Genomic DNA, 15588 nt, shown 5'->3' with positions numbered 1-15588 from the left:
TGCGAAAACCAGCCCCGTTGTTTTTCCTCCCCTCGCTCCCTCCCCCATCTCTCTTTCGCTCTTCTTTCCTTCTCTCTCCGTCAGGACGACGGATTCTCCTCTCCCCGCTCCTCTCTTGGGCTTAAACCCCATCATCGCCAAGCGCCGTAGCTTCGCTTCGGGAGAGTGGAGTTCAGGAGGCCGACACGAGTGCGTTTCCCTCGTCCGGCTCGTCATCCATTCGCAGGCCCGACTCGCGACGACCGGTTGCACACCTCGTCTCGGTTGCACTCAGCTGCACACGCTACGCACAGATACGCATTCCATTTCGACGCATCGAGCACGCACGTCACAGCAGACCGGTACGGTATCGAGCCGCGACTACGGTATAGGATACGAGAGGATCAGGAAGGGATCAGCTGTTCTTATTCGCCACGCGCACCGTTTTTCCGCGCTGAAAGGAAAGCAGGATGAGGGAGATCGTGCATCTGCAGGCTGGACAATGCGGCAATCAGATCGGCGCGAAGGTAGGTCGATGGTTAATTACTAAAAAGAGACATCCTTTCTTAGGATCCTTTCAGGTCAGTATTGAAAATGTGAAGGTAAAATTACTGCATGTGTATTTGAATTTCAAACTTCAAACTCGAAGTTGATTCCTTTTCGGCAAATTTGACAAGAGGTTGCTTGTTCATCGGGGAAGCGGTTTTTTAATGTTCTATATTTTTAAGTATTTCAGAAATCATTTATTCGCACTAGGATGACGTTATATTTTTCAATAGATTTTCTAACACATTTAAATGTATCATTTCCCACTTCTGTCTATCTTTAAAAGAAAGTATTTCGTTAAAACAAAACGTCGATAAATTAATAAACTGATACTATAATTCCAAACGAAAATACGGAGATTAAAAATGTAATTTTAATATTGAAAGCTAAGAGGAATGAATAGAAGTCGCGATATATTCAAGTATATTCAACAGGGTGTGGAGAGTCGCAGGAGAGCATCGCGATAGGACAAGAATAATTTATTTGTTTGCGAAGATACGTGGTGCCGGAAATTAACCGTAAACCTGGTTTATGTCGCGTGCGGAGACGGACAGTCAATTAAAGCGCGAACAAGCCAGGCATTGTGACTCACTGTCTTTGAAATATCGATCTTAGTTCGCTCAGGGCACTTTCGTCGTAAGTTCCAAAAGAGTTGCGCTCCTCAAACTCTCTCTTCTCGTTCTTGTTATATTCGTTTTATCGTTAGCCGAAAATTTTTTTCGTTTCTATTATTTTCAAGGAATTATTCTGTGTCCGTCAAAAAAATGCGTTTATTATTATTATTATTATTTTTTTTTTTTTTTAAATACGTAATATTATTTTAATCATAAAAAATAATTGTGAAGTGAATATTTAATCTAAAACGATTAGCAAGAATAAAAATATAATTCCGTGAACTTGAGCTATCTTGTAAAATTCTCTGGTCTCCCACTTTCTTGTCATAATCAATAAACTCGGCGGAAAGTAATCAGCAGGCACACGCGAGCGTTGTTTCGAAAAAAGAAAAAAAAAATCCGAAAGAAAAAACCGAAGTACAATCTCTTTCTCATCGTTTGACTGCGGCTATAATTAAGTCGAAGATAAGGCAGCGCACAACGAGATGGAATTTAAAGAGCTTCGGTCGTTTCGCTATTGAGATTACCCCTTCTATCTCGTGCGGCCAAAGTGCGTAAAGTGACCCAAGTTTTAATCGTGCTAGCGAACATGAAGGGCAGGGGCAGGAAACGAGACGAGCTTACTTAGCGTGTACTTAAAGAGCACTTAAAATTCTGCAGTAATCGTCTTCATTATCCATTGGCGTGAAAATGAGTGGAGTCGGTCGTCTCAAGATTTATCTTTTGAAATTAAATCAGTTATTTGAAAAATCAAGCAAATTATTCTCATGAGATATTGATGAAAATAAAAAAATTACTTTTACATGCGATTATAAAATAACTTGCTTGTTGAAGGAAATTAAATATCACTTATATCTATAATTGAAAATGAGTATTAATATTAATTATTCTTATTGCTTGTTGATTCTGAGTCAGACACGTTATCGGAAATATTGTAAAGTATTATTGTGAGAGAAGCACTTCAGATTCGTTAATCCATTGATCGTGTTTATAGGCGTGACAACATAGGGATTCGCGATATTTGATATTCGATTACATCAATTATTGTGCGCAATATTACAAAAATATATTTTTTGCATTGAAGATCAATTACTCTGTATGTTAATTAATTGTTAATTTATACTCTAATTTGTCTATTGTGTTTATTTTTTGGGAATACTTTGTTTCCATATATTTTATTCTTTACACAATTTTCTCTTGTGTATATTATTTTAGTAAATATTAAAAAAATTTGGCGAACAATCCAATTTGAAAACTGTCGTAAAGATTTAATTGCATTTAGCTAAAATAAACTTTTTGCTTTATCGTGTTTTATCTTCGATGAGTGATACCTTATCAAGTTTTTGTGTAGCTTTCTTACGAATTAGGATCTTTCTTACGCGATATTGCTTATCGCGAAATGACACATGTTATACCGTGAAGGACTCAATGAGTCAGAAACATCTTTATCAGTAACGTAGTCAAATATTTAGATTTAGGCAGAGAGTGGCAAAATATTTTAAAATGAGAAATATTATAATTAAAAATTACACATTAAATGATAAAAAAGCAATACATTTACTAATTAATTAAAGAAGTTTAGAAAATGTATCTATTTTTATATATTGATTATGCTTTTTTATAAATTATGAATAATTATCACATACAATCTACAATATATATATATATATATATTTGCGATATAAATCTTTTCTGTTCAAAATCTGAAAATTAATTAATTGACAAAATGAAGATGTAATGTTAGGAAAGTGCAATCTCTCGTTAGAGTGAATCAATTCGCTAAAAATTAATTCAATTTTTACAATCGGATGCGCATTATTTTCGTCAGTCTAGCAGACGATCGTCAATCTTGAAGAGAATATCCGTCCCTTCACTTTATTCTAGATGTGATCCACTATCGCTTCCGCGGTATTATTTTCCGCTCGAAAGAGTTTAACTATTGCAGGAAGCAAGAACGAGAAGAAGTTTCTGCGAGATTACGGAATGTTTATGATCTAAACGAGATTATACGACGATGTTTTTGAGTAATTGAAATAGCTATCGAAGATTTGTGAAAATCTTGTTTGAGAGAATTGGCTAAACATTTCTCAATAATTATATTACAATTTTGCGTTTTACATCATTCGTCTAAGAGAGAGAGAGAGATCTAAGCAAATATATACAATATTATAATTAAAAGCCTACGAAATATAATTTTTTATATTTGGTTTTTTAATAAATGTGACAATATGCACATATATTTCTTGTAAAATGGAGATCTACAAAATGATATCTCGATAATGATATAAATATTCTACTTTGAATGTTTGTGAAAAAAATGAGAGATGATTACGATTGATATGATTAGATTAATTTTTATTCCGTACGATAATAAGTGCAGCGAGGATGCACCAGGATTAGGGTTGCATGAGACCCAAGACAAGACAATATTCGCAAAAATATTGTATTGGTCTTGAAAATTTTAATCTTGTCTTGGTCTTGAGAGGATTTTTGTATCAAAAATCTCTTCTTGTCTTGTCTTGCCTTGATTTTTATTAACAGTTTTTATTTAACACTAAATTATTCGTCAGCTTGATAAAAAAGAGAAAATAGTAAATATATCTGATTTCTTCTGTTATCCGAAGCGCCGAACACGATTTTCGTTTGTTCTTTACTGCGTATGCTCACGTTTCGATTGTGCAGACGCAGTCTAAAAACGAAAACCAAGTTCTTCCGCTGAATATGCAAACATTTCCGAAAGTGATAATGAAAGTTCGGAAGTAAGTGCAGTTAAACAATGCACATAGAAAACTTATTTTAAGTATGAAACAAGAGACAATGAAAAAAATCGGCGTATGTTTATTATGTCAAAAAGAAAATGTGACTAAAGAAATAAAAATGAAAAATAGTAACGCTACTGGATTAAAAAAACATTTGGAGAAAGATCATAAAAAAGCATATGAAGATTTAGTTGGATTAAAAGCAATGAAAAATAAAATATTGTCAGAAAAATAAAAAGCGATAGATATATTTTTAAACGTAAGTATTGAAATTAAACTTTATAAATTAAGTGATATAAAATAATTAATTTGCACTATTTTTATGTCACATTAAAGTGTGCAATGATAATGATGCGCAGACTCTTTAAATTTAAATTTTTTAAAGTTTTTAAATTTATAAATGTTTTTATTTACTAACAATAAAATTTTTTGTCTTTCTCGCCTATTTCCATATTAATTAAAATCTCCGTTCAGAGATCGGGAACAATTAGATAACTTTTTCTAAAAACCAAAACTTCTTGATAAGATCAAGAATCTTGATAATTTGTTTTGGTATTGTCTTGATAATTAATTTAAGATCTTGTCTCGATCTTGTCTTGAAATTCAAGACAAGATCAAGACAAGACCAAAACTAGTCTTGGTATCCCGTGCAATCCTAACCAGGATGCAGTTAGAATAATCGGAGAGACGCATTTCGCCGTGGCTGCCGCCTCGGCGACTCGATTTGCTATTAATAGGAAGAGAAAATAGTAAAGACAAGACAAATATATGTGGAGAGAGAAGAAATGTTTTAACCGGAGGGTGGACATGAGCCAGGGGGGCGGCCGCAGGGGCCGCGTTAATTCCGTGCATCCCTATTTTTGGATGTCGCGCGTGTTATCCCCCCCCCCCTCCCCCTCGTCACATCGCGACCCGGGAGCTTTAGGGTAACGTGCTCGATGGGAAGCCGCCCTTCATTCGATACGTCGAGTGGCTCGAGAGTTTAGCGAAAAGCGCAACACAGAATAAACCTCTCTCCAAGACGAGTTTTATTTAGGAAATGATAAGAGGATGCTCTCCCTTCTCCCCTCTGACCTATTTTTATATAAAATTATTTTTTCTAGTTACTAAATATTCCTGGAAATAAGCGAATTATTTGAGCAATTGTATATTCATATAGCATAATGTTATCGCATCATGTTGCAGTTCTGGGAAGTCATTTCTGAGGAGCACGGTATCGACCAGTCAGGCATTTATCACGGGGACAGCGATCTGCAGCTCGAACGAATCTCCGTGTATTATAATGAGGCCTCTGGTAAGAACGTGTATTAAATATTACATGTGTTAAATATTGTACTAATATTTTTTTTCATTCCTAAATTCAATTGGAATTCAACTTATTATTGAAATATTGTTATTACGTATACTATATGCTAGAAATTTAGTTTTTTATATACGTAATAAACATTTTCAAGTTTTTTAAGAAAATTATTTATCTTAAAATAATTATAAGAAAAATAATTATATAAAAAATAATTATAAGAAAAATAATTATATAAAAAATAATTATAAGATACTCGAGAAAGCATTATATATATATAATGCTTTCTCGAGTATCTTACATACAGACATGACATACAAATATACATGATACTTACGTTAATGGAAATCGGGTTACTGACGCACCTGGCTTCTCGGTGAAAGGATGTATACAAAGATAATTAATCTAGAAATATCAAGAATACAGTAGAATAAAAACCTCTAGAACTGGTTAATTTAATTGCAACTAATTTAACTTTTTTATGTAGTTCTGTTTAAGCATATCCATACACACAAATGACAGTTATACTTAAAAAAAACACATTACTAAATATTTTCAAAAAACAATAATTTCTAATGTTTATGCAAGTTGATAAAAAAAAGAAATGACATATAACAAAGTGAGTATTTGCGTATTATGAAAGTACGAAGAAATCGTATTCACGAGTGAGGAGAGATTTTTCGATTCATTGCTGAGATCTTTCCAATGGAGATGACTTCTCCCTCTTTCTTCTCTCTGCGCGGATTCTGCCCTCGTGTCAAAAATAGCAATAACGAGAAAGGTAGAAAAGCGCGTGTCCCGCGCCGATGGATGAGGAGAAACTTCGGGACACGCATTTACGCTGAAAATAGCCGCTTTGTGTGGTCGGAGACTTATAGATTGCGGCTGCAACACGATTTCAGGACTTCTCATGCATTTCTTCGCGGCGTGAAATATAATTATTTCCAAGAACGTAACGCGCGGTACGCGTTCTCGCACGTTTGAAACAGCTCAATTAATGTGGAACGTACACATTAACGCTGTAAATTATTCGTTATAAATAGACTCGAATACATATAAAAAGAAAAGCTTATATTTTTCATGCTTGTATATCTTTTTTCCTTTTTCTATATTTTTAATTTATATACTTTTAGAGCCGTTGTCATAATATCTATATCTATAATATATGTCTTATTAGCAATTGATAAGAGTATTGGATATTGGATGATTGCATAAGTTTGTGCCCGATTTTCATAGATGGCATTAAATTACTGCATGGCGGAGTTCTATTGTTTTCGTGTGGTAATTGTTGCTTACACTGAATAGATGACGTTGTCTCATGTCAATTTAGCGTCAGATATTGTTCAGATAAGTCCATTTGTGCATAAGAGAAATCATTAAAAATGGAGAACGAAAGGTGCATTTGCGGCATGTAATGCTATATGAATTTCGGAAAGGCGTGAGTGTTGGGATTGCACAAAAAAATATTCAAAGCGTTTATTTGGACCGCGCTCCTGCTCTCCGAACAGTCAAAAAGTGGTTTGGCAGATTTCGAAATGGTGATTTCAACATGGAGGATCAACCCCGCTCTGGACGGCCTTCTGGCATTGATGATGACATTGTGCATGCCTTAGTGGAAAGAAACCCAAGGATTACAACTGAGGATATTGCTGAGAGGCTGAACATCGATAATTCAACCGCTTTTCGTCATTTAAAAAAGCTTGGATACATTTCCAAGCTTGATACGTGGGTGTCGCATCTCCTGACTGAAAGGAATAACTGAAAGGAAAACTGCAGGAGTTGTAATGGGAAATTCTGCAGCACCCGCCATATTCTACAGATATTGCGCCTTCAGATTTTTATCTGTTCCGGTCTTTGCAGAATAGTTTAAATGGCAAGAATCTCAATTCCGAGGAAGCTGTCGAAAATCACCTTACAAACTTTTTTCAAGAAAAACCAAGTTCTTTCTTCAAAAATGGAATCGACAAGCTTATAGATGGTTGGAAAACCATTGTAGAAAAAAATGGAGACTATATAATTGATTAATAAAAGTGTTATCTCTAAAATATAATCTATTGAAGTTTATATTTAAATCGGGCACGAACTTATGCAATCACCCAATAAATGCATATTTCATTAAGTATCTATGTTAAAATTAGAATCATCTTTATTGTGATGCTAATTAAATCGCATAACGCGGATCTTCATATTCTTTTGATAGCATATCCCGACTCATTTGCAAACGATACAGGCACGCATTTCCGTCGATTACTATAGCCGTTACGGATTTTTGGTAGAATGACAATAGCGACTAATTAATATGATAGCTTTGACGTCTTGTATCATTCATGAGTCATACGGCGCCTATTGAATACAATCATTGACGTCTCATACGTCTTATCTTCGATATTTATGTATGTATTTAATAATTGAAAAAATTTAGAAATTTCTTTCTTAAATAGCATAATATATATTGTTATCCCGTTTTTATTTTAAACATTTTTTTTATTTCTTGCCTTTTTCATAGTATTTTAGTATACGTGTTAATGATCTTATTCTTCATTTTTTCATCTCAGTTGCGACATCCACGAATGGAGGAAAATACGTGCCACGTGCGATCCTGCTGGATCTGGAGCCGGGAACGATGGACGCCGTACGTTCCGGCGCTTACGGAAAGCTCTTTAGACCGGACAATTTTGTGTTTGGGCAATCCGGTGCTGGTAACAATTGGGCAAAGGGCCATTACACCGAGGGCGCTGAATTAGTCGACTCTGTTCTCGATGTAGTGCGGAAGGAATGCGAGAACTGCGATTGTCTTCAAGGTTTTCAACTCACTCACTCGCTGGGAGGCGGTACCGGATCCGGAATGGGCACCCTGCTAATCTCCAAGATCCGCGAGGAGTATCCTGATCGGATTATGAACACTTACTCGGTGATGCCGTCGCCCAAAGTATCCGATACCGTCGTCGAACCGTATAACGCGACCCTATCGGTGCACCAATTGGTAGAAAACACCGACGAAACCTATTGCATCGATAACGAGGCCTTATACGACATCTGCTTCCGCACTCTCAAGGTTTCCAATCCGAGTTACAACGACCTCAATCATCTGGTCTCGCTCACTATGTCCGGAGTAACGACTTGTCTCAGGTATGTATAAAAAATCTACGGAGCCAATAAGGGAATTTATAGAAAAAATAAAATTTTCCCCGAATAGCAAGGATTGATTGATAACGTTTTCATCTCGCAAATAAATTTGCAAATAACACAGATCGATTTTTTCAGGTTCCCTGGACAATTGAATGCCGATCTCAGAAAGCTCGCGGTGAATATGGTGCCCTTCCCACGCCTGCACTTCTTCATGCCGGGCTTCGCACCTCTGACGTCCAGGTCCATGCAACAATACTCGGCGCTTTCTGTACCAGAGCTCACCCAGCAGATGTTCGACGCGAAGAACATGATGGCGGCTTGCGATCCTCGCCACGGCCGATATCTCACCGTGGCGGCTGTCTTCCGCGGCAGAATGTCGATGAAGGAGGTAGACGAGCAGATGCTCAGCGTACAGAACAAAAACAGCTCGTACTTTGTCGAGTGGATACCGAATAACGTGAAGACCGCTGTCTGCGACATCCCACCGAAGGGCCTGAAAATGTCGTCGACTTTCATCGGCAATACCACCGCTATTCAGGAGCTATTCAAAAGGATCTCCGAGCAATTCACGGCGATGTTTAGAAGGAAGGCCTTCCTACATTGGTATACCGGTGAAGGTATGGACGAAATGGAGTTCACCGAAGCCGAATCCAACATGAATGATCTGGTATCCGAATACCAGCAGTATCAGGAAGCCACAGCGGAGGAGGACTTTGAAGCAGAAGAGTGCGCCGATGACTTCGAAACTTGCGAGCAGGAAAACTGAAAGTAACGCAATATTGCTTTCTTTTTCTGATTCTATCTTCAGCTTTTCTATCTGTGTCCCGTTATCGTAGAAGCTTGCAAAACGACCGACTGCGCGCTTGCGAGAAACCACCTTTTGATACTTTTATATATGATACGCTTTGTAATTGACGAAGTGAATGTAATATAGGCGATTGAAATGATTTTTATATACGAGATTGTGATACCATGATATTTATATATATATGATATATATATATATATATATATATATATAAATATATATACATATGGATTAACAATACCTTTTATATAAATTTACGCATAAATTATTATATATATATATATATTTATGAGGATGAGTAATTGAAGGTAAATGATATTAATTGCGGCAAAAAATAAATTGAAGAATAATTATTTAGAATATAATATAACTATCATTAATTTTTGATACGCCTATATTATATTCAGCTTTATTAGTGATAATTATAAAGATCTTAATATGTTGCTTGGATAAATGTAACATGGATTGGACTGTAATAAAAATTCTTGAAAAACCACGCTTTTATCACAATTGATAATCTTGAAATAATGGAGTTTAAATTTTTATTCTATATAGTAAAAAGATTCTTCAATCCAAGATTAAATTCTTTTGTTTATCTTTTTTGGAAACCTTTTTTTGTAATATATAATATCACACTAATTGCACTATACTATAGTTTCTTTATATTTTTTTTATACATTTTATATGCATTTACAAGTAGCAATAGATAAAATTATGAAATCTTGATTTTTCATGATAAAAAGCATTTTTGATATTATTGAAAAGTGAACGTGTATATACACACAATAATTAATTCATGCAGTTCTTTCTTGGCTGATTTAACATATATATATATATATATACTTACAGTGTCAGATTCGGTTCAGTCTTCAACATACGGTATAAACTCTTCGACGAAAGTCGTTTTGGCTTCTGCACTCTGATACTGTTGATATTCAGAGATGAGGGAGGACAAACTGTTCTGAGCCTCCAAGAAATCAGATTCCTCCATACCCTCGTTGATATAAGAATGGAGATACGCCTTTCTTGTGAACATTTCTTGAAATTGGTCGAGCAGCGTCTTAAATACATCCTGAATCGCGGTCGTATTTGACAGCGAAGTAGCAGATATATTCGTATTATACGTTGCTATGTCGCATATAGCAGTTTTAATATTATGCGGAATCCATTCGACGTAATGTGAACTGTACTGATTTTGTAAGAGATGTATGCTTTCGTCCACTTCCTAAAAAAGAAGAGTTAAATCGTGTCAAAATTTCAAAATATTTTTTCATTTTATATATATATATATATCTTTACCGTCTTTTATGATTTTATATTATTTAAAAAATACCAAGCTACAAAATATTTTATTTTATACTTCTAATTTTTATTAATGGATACCTTAGTTGATATTCTGCCTCTGAAAATAGCAGCGGCGGTAAGAAATTGTCCATTTCTAGGATCGCAATTGATAAACATGCTTTCACTTTTGAACATATCTTGAATCAATGTTCTAACCTTCCCTTTTCTACGAGCAAACTTATATCCTGGTTGTAGGGGTACGTATCCAGGTACGAAAAAGTGCAGTCGTGGAAACGGCACCATGTTTACCAGGAGCTTTCTGAGACCTGCATTTAACTGACCTGGAAACCTATAACAATAACAAGCAAGTAAGACGAAATGAATAAAAATCTCTTTTAAATTTTCCGAATGTGAAAAATGAAAATTCTTTTACAGCAAATATTTTTTTGTTAATACGCTGTAATATTAAAAGCTTAACAATATTAAAGTTTTACATTTAATTAAACGCTGAAATTCATAAATATGCCGTCATCTCTACCTCAAACAAGCTGTGATTCCTGACATGCAGAGAGAAATTACATGATTTATCTCGGGATAGAACTCTTTATTTGTTACAATTTTCAATTTGTCGGAGCAAATGCGGCTGATAGCGTCGTTACTGATGCAAAAAACCTCCTGGATGCAATCGATCAAATAGGGAATCGTTAATACCGCGTTGTAAGGTTGTGTTACTATGTTGTCCTCTGATGACGGCATCAATGTGTAGGATTTCAGAATTTTATTGGGATATTCCTCCATCATATATAGGGCGAACAAACTGCCGAAACCTGATCCAGCACCGCCGCCCACAGCATGCACAATCTGTATACCTTTGTTAATAATATATATATAATTATTAATCTTTTTTACTAATTTAGAGAGTAAAAAGATTGCTCTATGCAATAAAAAAAATACATATATATGATTAAACGTTCATGACAATAATAATAAAGAGTGACAAGGGGGGGGGGGGGGGTCAGGGAGAGAGAAATAAATGAATTAATAGTAATAGCTTAGTAATAATAGTAATTGATAGTCTAATTCTCTTCTCTCTGTTCCTCTCATTTTAATCAGCTAAAAAGCTTTAGTAGCAAATAGATGCGTTGATTTTCTTAACCGCTCAAGCAATATCAAATTCTTCGCCGAGGTTATTAAACTTTCAACCTTGAACCGAATCGCAGGCCTCGACTTCCGTTCGCACGATCTTCAAGGCTTCTTCCAGGATGTCGGCTCCTTCGGTGTAATGACCTTTGGCCCAATTGTTATTAATCGCGGATTTGCCGCACACTACATTGTCGGGCTTAAATAGCGAGTTAGATAACACGTAATGCATATTTTTACAATCGAAATCAAGCAGTACAGCTCTGGGCACGTATCTTTCATCTAGAAAAAAAAAGAAGCAACTGCCACAATAATTCCGTATCTGGCGTGATGATCGCTTTATATATAACGATCTCTTTTAATTGTGACAAATATAACTACGCGTATCGACTTCTCTGCCGTTTATTCCGAGAGAACCTTCCGTTTAATTAATACATGCAATTATTATTGTATAAATTAGCTTTTGAAATGATAACAAACACATATTACAGTTGCGTGTAATATTAATACCTGCACCTTCCGCAAAGTACACATCAATACGTTGCTTTTGTAGTTCAGAAGTGTTTGGTTTATATCTGCCACACTGATCCAATCCATGCTCGGCTGCAATTACTTTCCAAAACTAAAAATTAATTTATATATATTATATATATATATATATCACATTTTGTTACATAATTATTATATTATGTAACATTATTTATATTAATATAATAAATATATTTTGTAGAAATTTAGTACGTGTGTGTTTTCTTCAAAAAGAGAGATAATATTTATTATAAAATTATTTTTTACGAAAAATGAAATGTACGTTTGATGAAATATATTTGCACATTACATTACAAAAGACATAGCGTGTGTTTCAGGATGTAAAACAGGTTAATATAGTCACCATTTTTCCAATACGGTTACCGCAACGCCCTATTTGCACGTGCACAATTTCTCTCATTGTGAATATATTAACTGGGATAATTTTGAAATTCGAATCAAAGAATTGATAATTCTTTTAATCCGAACAATTACATTTTTGTTTCTAGTTTTACAATATGACTATTAAACATAACATATACATACAAAATTTCAATATCGTGCAAACTACGCTATCTTAATATCAATAACAGTATCGATACAGGTTACAGATATCGTTTGTAAATATCGATCTCAAGACAATTAGAAGCTAAAAGTAGCATCAATTTTTTTTTTCAATTATATTTTTCTTTTTAATAATTTTTATCTTTGTAATAATACCTCTAATTTTTGGGATAAAATATCGCTGTGGTCTTTCAATCTATCTTACACCAAACAATCTTTTCTTGAATCACACAATGCGCGATCTGTCAAAACATTTTTGCAATCACTTTTGTAATATTTATTATCTGACCAAATCATAATTTCTATTATATCGCTATAATTTCTCGAAAACGTTGTTAGGTTGATGTTGCAGCAGAAATCGACATTAAAATCGACACGCGCGGATACACTGGATTCGCCCAACATTTTTGCTTGTCGCAGTTCGCAGCTCAGGCAATAACACGCGTTCTCCGTTATTGCACGCAATAATAAAGTGTTTGCCCTCGCGGGGCACCGATGAGATAATGCGCGATCGCCAATTTTTGCCGAGGCCTTGGCTTCATCAATGTCAGTTGGCCAGAAGGACGATATGGAGTTCGATAACGAGAATCGCGTCTCTAAAAGCCTGCGAATATTCGTCTTATTTAAGAGACGCGTGTATTTATCACGCTGTATGGACAATGTTATTAACAGATACAAATGATACTGTCGACAGCGCGAGAAGTAATTTGTGTGCGATTCCTAAACGATCGGAATACAGCGTGCTTAGAAAAAGTCGTTAATTAATTTGCGGCCATGAAACTAATTCCATGTTTCTGCCGCGACATATTATTTATTGTAAACTTCGCAAAAACAGTACAAATAATCGAAATCTTTTCTCAAAATGCGTGTACACAAACGACATACAAAATGCTGTAAAATATTAGTAAAGCGAAAGTAAAAAAAGCAAAAGTAACAGGTACAAAAGAAAGAATCGTCAAAAAAATTAAGTCCGTATTAACTTCCTCTCTTTCTTCTACTTCTCCATTTCTTCCTCATCTATTTCATCATCCTCAATTGTCGCGTCTTGATACTGCTGATATTCTGATACCAAGTCGTTCATATTCGATTCCGCCTCGTTGAATTCTAATTCATCCATGCCTTCGCCAGTGTACCAGTGGAGGAAGGCCTTCCTCCTGAACATCGCCGTGAATTGTTCGGAGATTCTTTTAAACAGTTCCTGTATGGCCGTGGAGTTGCCGATGAAGGTAGCGGACATCTTGAGGCCACGGGGTGGAATATCGCACACCGCTGTCTTTACATTGTTCGGTATCCACTCGACGAAGAACGGGCTGTTCTTGTTCTGGATGTTGAGCATCTGCTCATCGACCTCTTTCATCGACATCCTGCCACGGAACACGGCCGCCACGGTGAGATAACGTCCGTGACGTGGATTGCAAGCAGCCATCATGTTCTTAGCGTCAAACATCTGCTGGGTAAGCTCCGGTACGGTGAGAGCTCGATACTGTTGGCTTCCTCGGGATGTGAGAGGCGCGAAACCTGGCATGAAGAAATGCAGTCGGGGAAACGGCACCATATTCACCGCGAGCTTCCTCAAATCGGCGTTCAATTGGCCGGGAAATCTATGATTATTTATAATAAATAGCTTGTATATTTATTACTTATCAATTTATACACATTATATATATATATATATATATTTATTATATTGCGATAATTTCTAGAAAGCATTGTTTGGTTGATGTTGCAGCAGAAATCGCCTTAAAATCGACACTCGCGAATACACACTGGATTTTTTATATTTATTTATGATATAATTCAATAACTTTTATACAACAGACCTTAGACAGGTTGTTACACCAGACATGGTAGCAGAGACTAGATGATTGAGATCACCGTACGTAGGTGTAATTAGCTTTAAAGTGCGGAAGCAAATGTCGTAGAGCGCTTCGTTGTCGATGCAATAAGCTTGATCCGTGTTCTCCACGAGTTGATGAACCGACAGGGTGGCGTTGTAAGGTTCTACAACGGTGTCGGAGACTTTCGGAGAGGGTACGACGGAGAAGGTGCTCATGATCCTGTCCGGATATTCCTCTCGGATTTTAGTGATGAGCAGAGTGCCCATTCCGGACCCGGTACCACCTCCCAGCGAATGCGTTAATTGAAAACCTTGAAGACAATCGCAGCTCTCCGCCTCCTTCCTCACCACATCGAGCACCGAATCGACCAGCTCGGCGCCCTCGGTATAGTGACCTTTGGCCCAGTTATTGCCGGCCCCCGACTGCCCAAACACAAAGTTGTCAGGTCGGAATATCTGCCCGAAGGATCCCGAACGCACGGAGTCCATCGTGCCGGGTTCAAGGTCCACCAGAATCGCGCGCGGTACATATTTCGGTCCGGAGGCTTCGTTGTAATAAACATTGATTCGCTCCAACTGAAGATCCGAATCCCCGTGATAGGTGCCTGTAGGATCGATGCCGTGCTCATCTGAGATCACCTCCCAAAACTATACAAATTGTAAGAAACAATTAAACGCCAGATCAAATGATATTAAATGTCGAGAAAAATGTAAGCGTGATAAATGATAAAATAGAAAGGTAAATTTATTAATTAAAAAATGATCATAGAGCGATTGTGTATGTTTAATTAATAAAGCCTATTTTTTAAATCCTATTATACTGATTATTTCCAAAAATTAACTTTGAATTTTTAATATAAGTATTTTAACACAAATATTTAAAAAAATGGCGTCTAAACGCGATAAATATTTCAGTAGGTCGATAAAGCTTTGAAATCATGATCGCTATTATCGTATGTTTTATTTTTTTACGGTTACTAACCTTGGCACCAATTTGGTTGCCGCATTGACCGGCTTGGAGATGAACGATTTCACGCATTTTGTATCGAGTATCAAAACGTTAGGACAAAGTAACTACACGGGATTCGACGACAATCTCC

The 15588-nt window shown here is 36.1% G+C and overlaps 3 protein-coding genes across 3 annotated transcripts; 1 reads left to right on the top strand and 2 right to left on the bottom strand.

Moving 5' to 3' along the window:
- Positions 1 to 418: 418 nt before the first annotated feature.
- On the top strand, positions 419 to 9294 carry LOC138932625 (tubulin beta-3 chain). The gene is made up of 4 exons (XM_070294649.1): positions 419 to 506; positions 5084 to 5192; positions 7754 to 8327; positions 8463 to 9294. The coding sequence occupies exons 1-4, from the start codon at positions 450 to 452 to the stop codon at positions 9091 to 9093; spliced, it is 1371 nt and encodes a 456-aa protein (XP_070150750.1). The 5' UTR covers positions 419 to 449; the 3' UTR covers positions 9094 to 9294.
- A 645-nt stretch (positions 9295 to 9939) lies between these two features.
- On the bottom strand, positions 9940 to 12508 carry LOC138932833 (tubulin beta chain-like). The gene is made up of 6 exons (XM_070295020.1): positions 12452 to 12508; positions 12070 to 12181; positions 11623 to 11841; positions 10958 to 11366; positions 10519 to 10768; positions 9940 to 10360 (listed from the first exon to the last, which is right to left on the bottom strand). Exons 1-6 carry the CDS (start codon positions 12506 to 12508, stop codon positions 9998 to 10000), a joined length of 1410 nt encoding a protein of 469 aa, XP_070151121.1. The 3' UTR covers positions 9940 to 9997.
- LOC138932626 (tubulin beta-4B chain-like) lies at positions 11816 to 15568 on the bottom strand. Its single transcript, XM_070294650.1, has 4 exons — positions 15471 to 15568; positions 14472 to 15136; positions 12808 to 14252; positions 11816 to 12181 (listed from the first exon to the last, which is right to left on the bottom strand). The coding sequence occupies exons 1-3, from the start codon at positions 15525 to 15527 to the stop codon at positions 13646 to 13648; spliced, it is 1329 nt and encodes a 442-aa protein (XP_070150751.1). The 5' UTR covers positions 15528 to 15568; the 3' UTR covers positions 11816 to 12181; positions 12808 to 13645.
- Positions 15569 to 15588: the final 20 nt, after the last annotated feature.

Source organism: Polyergus mexicanus, unplaced genomic scaffold (assembly GCF_030449975.1).
Source record: "Polyergus mexicanus isolate NDT 795.1 unplaced genomic scaffold, iyPolMexi1.0 SCAF_4, whole genome shotgun sequence".
NCBI lineage: Eukaryota > Metazoa > Arthropoda > Insecta > Hymenoptera > Formicidae > Polyergus > Polyergus mexicanus.
The sequence above is the reverse complement of the archived record's forward strand: the minus strand, read 5'-3'. Positions and strand labels throughout refer to the sequence as shown.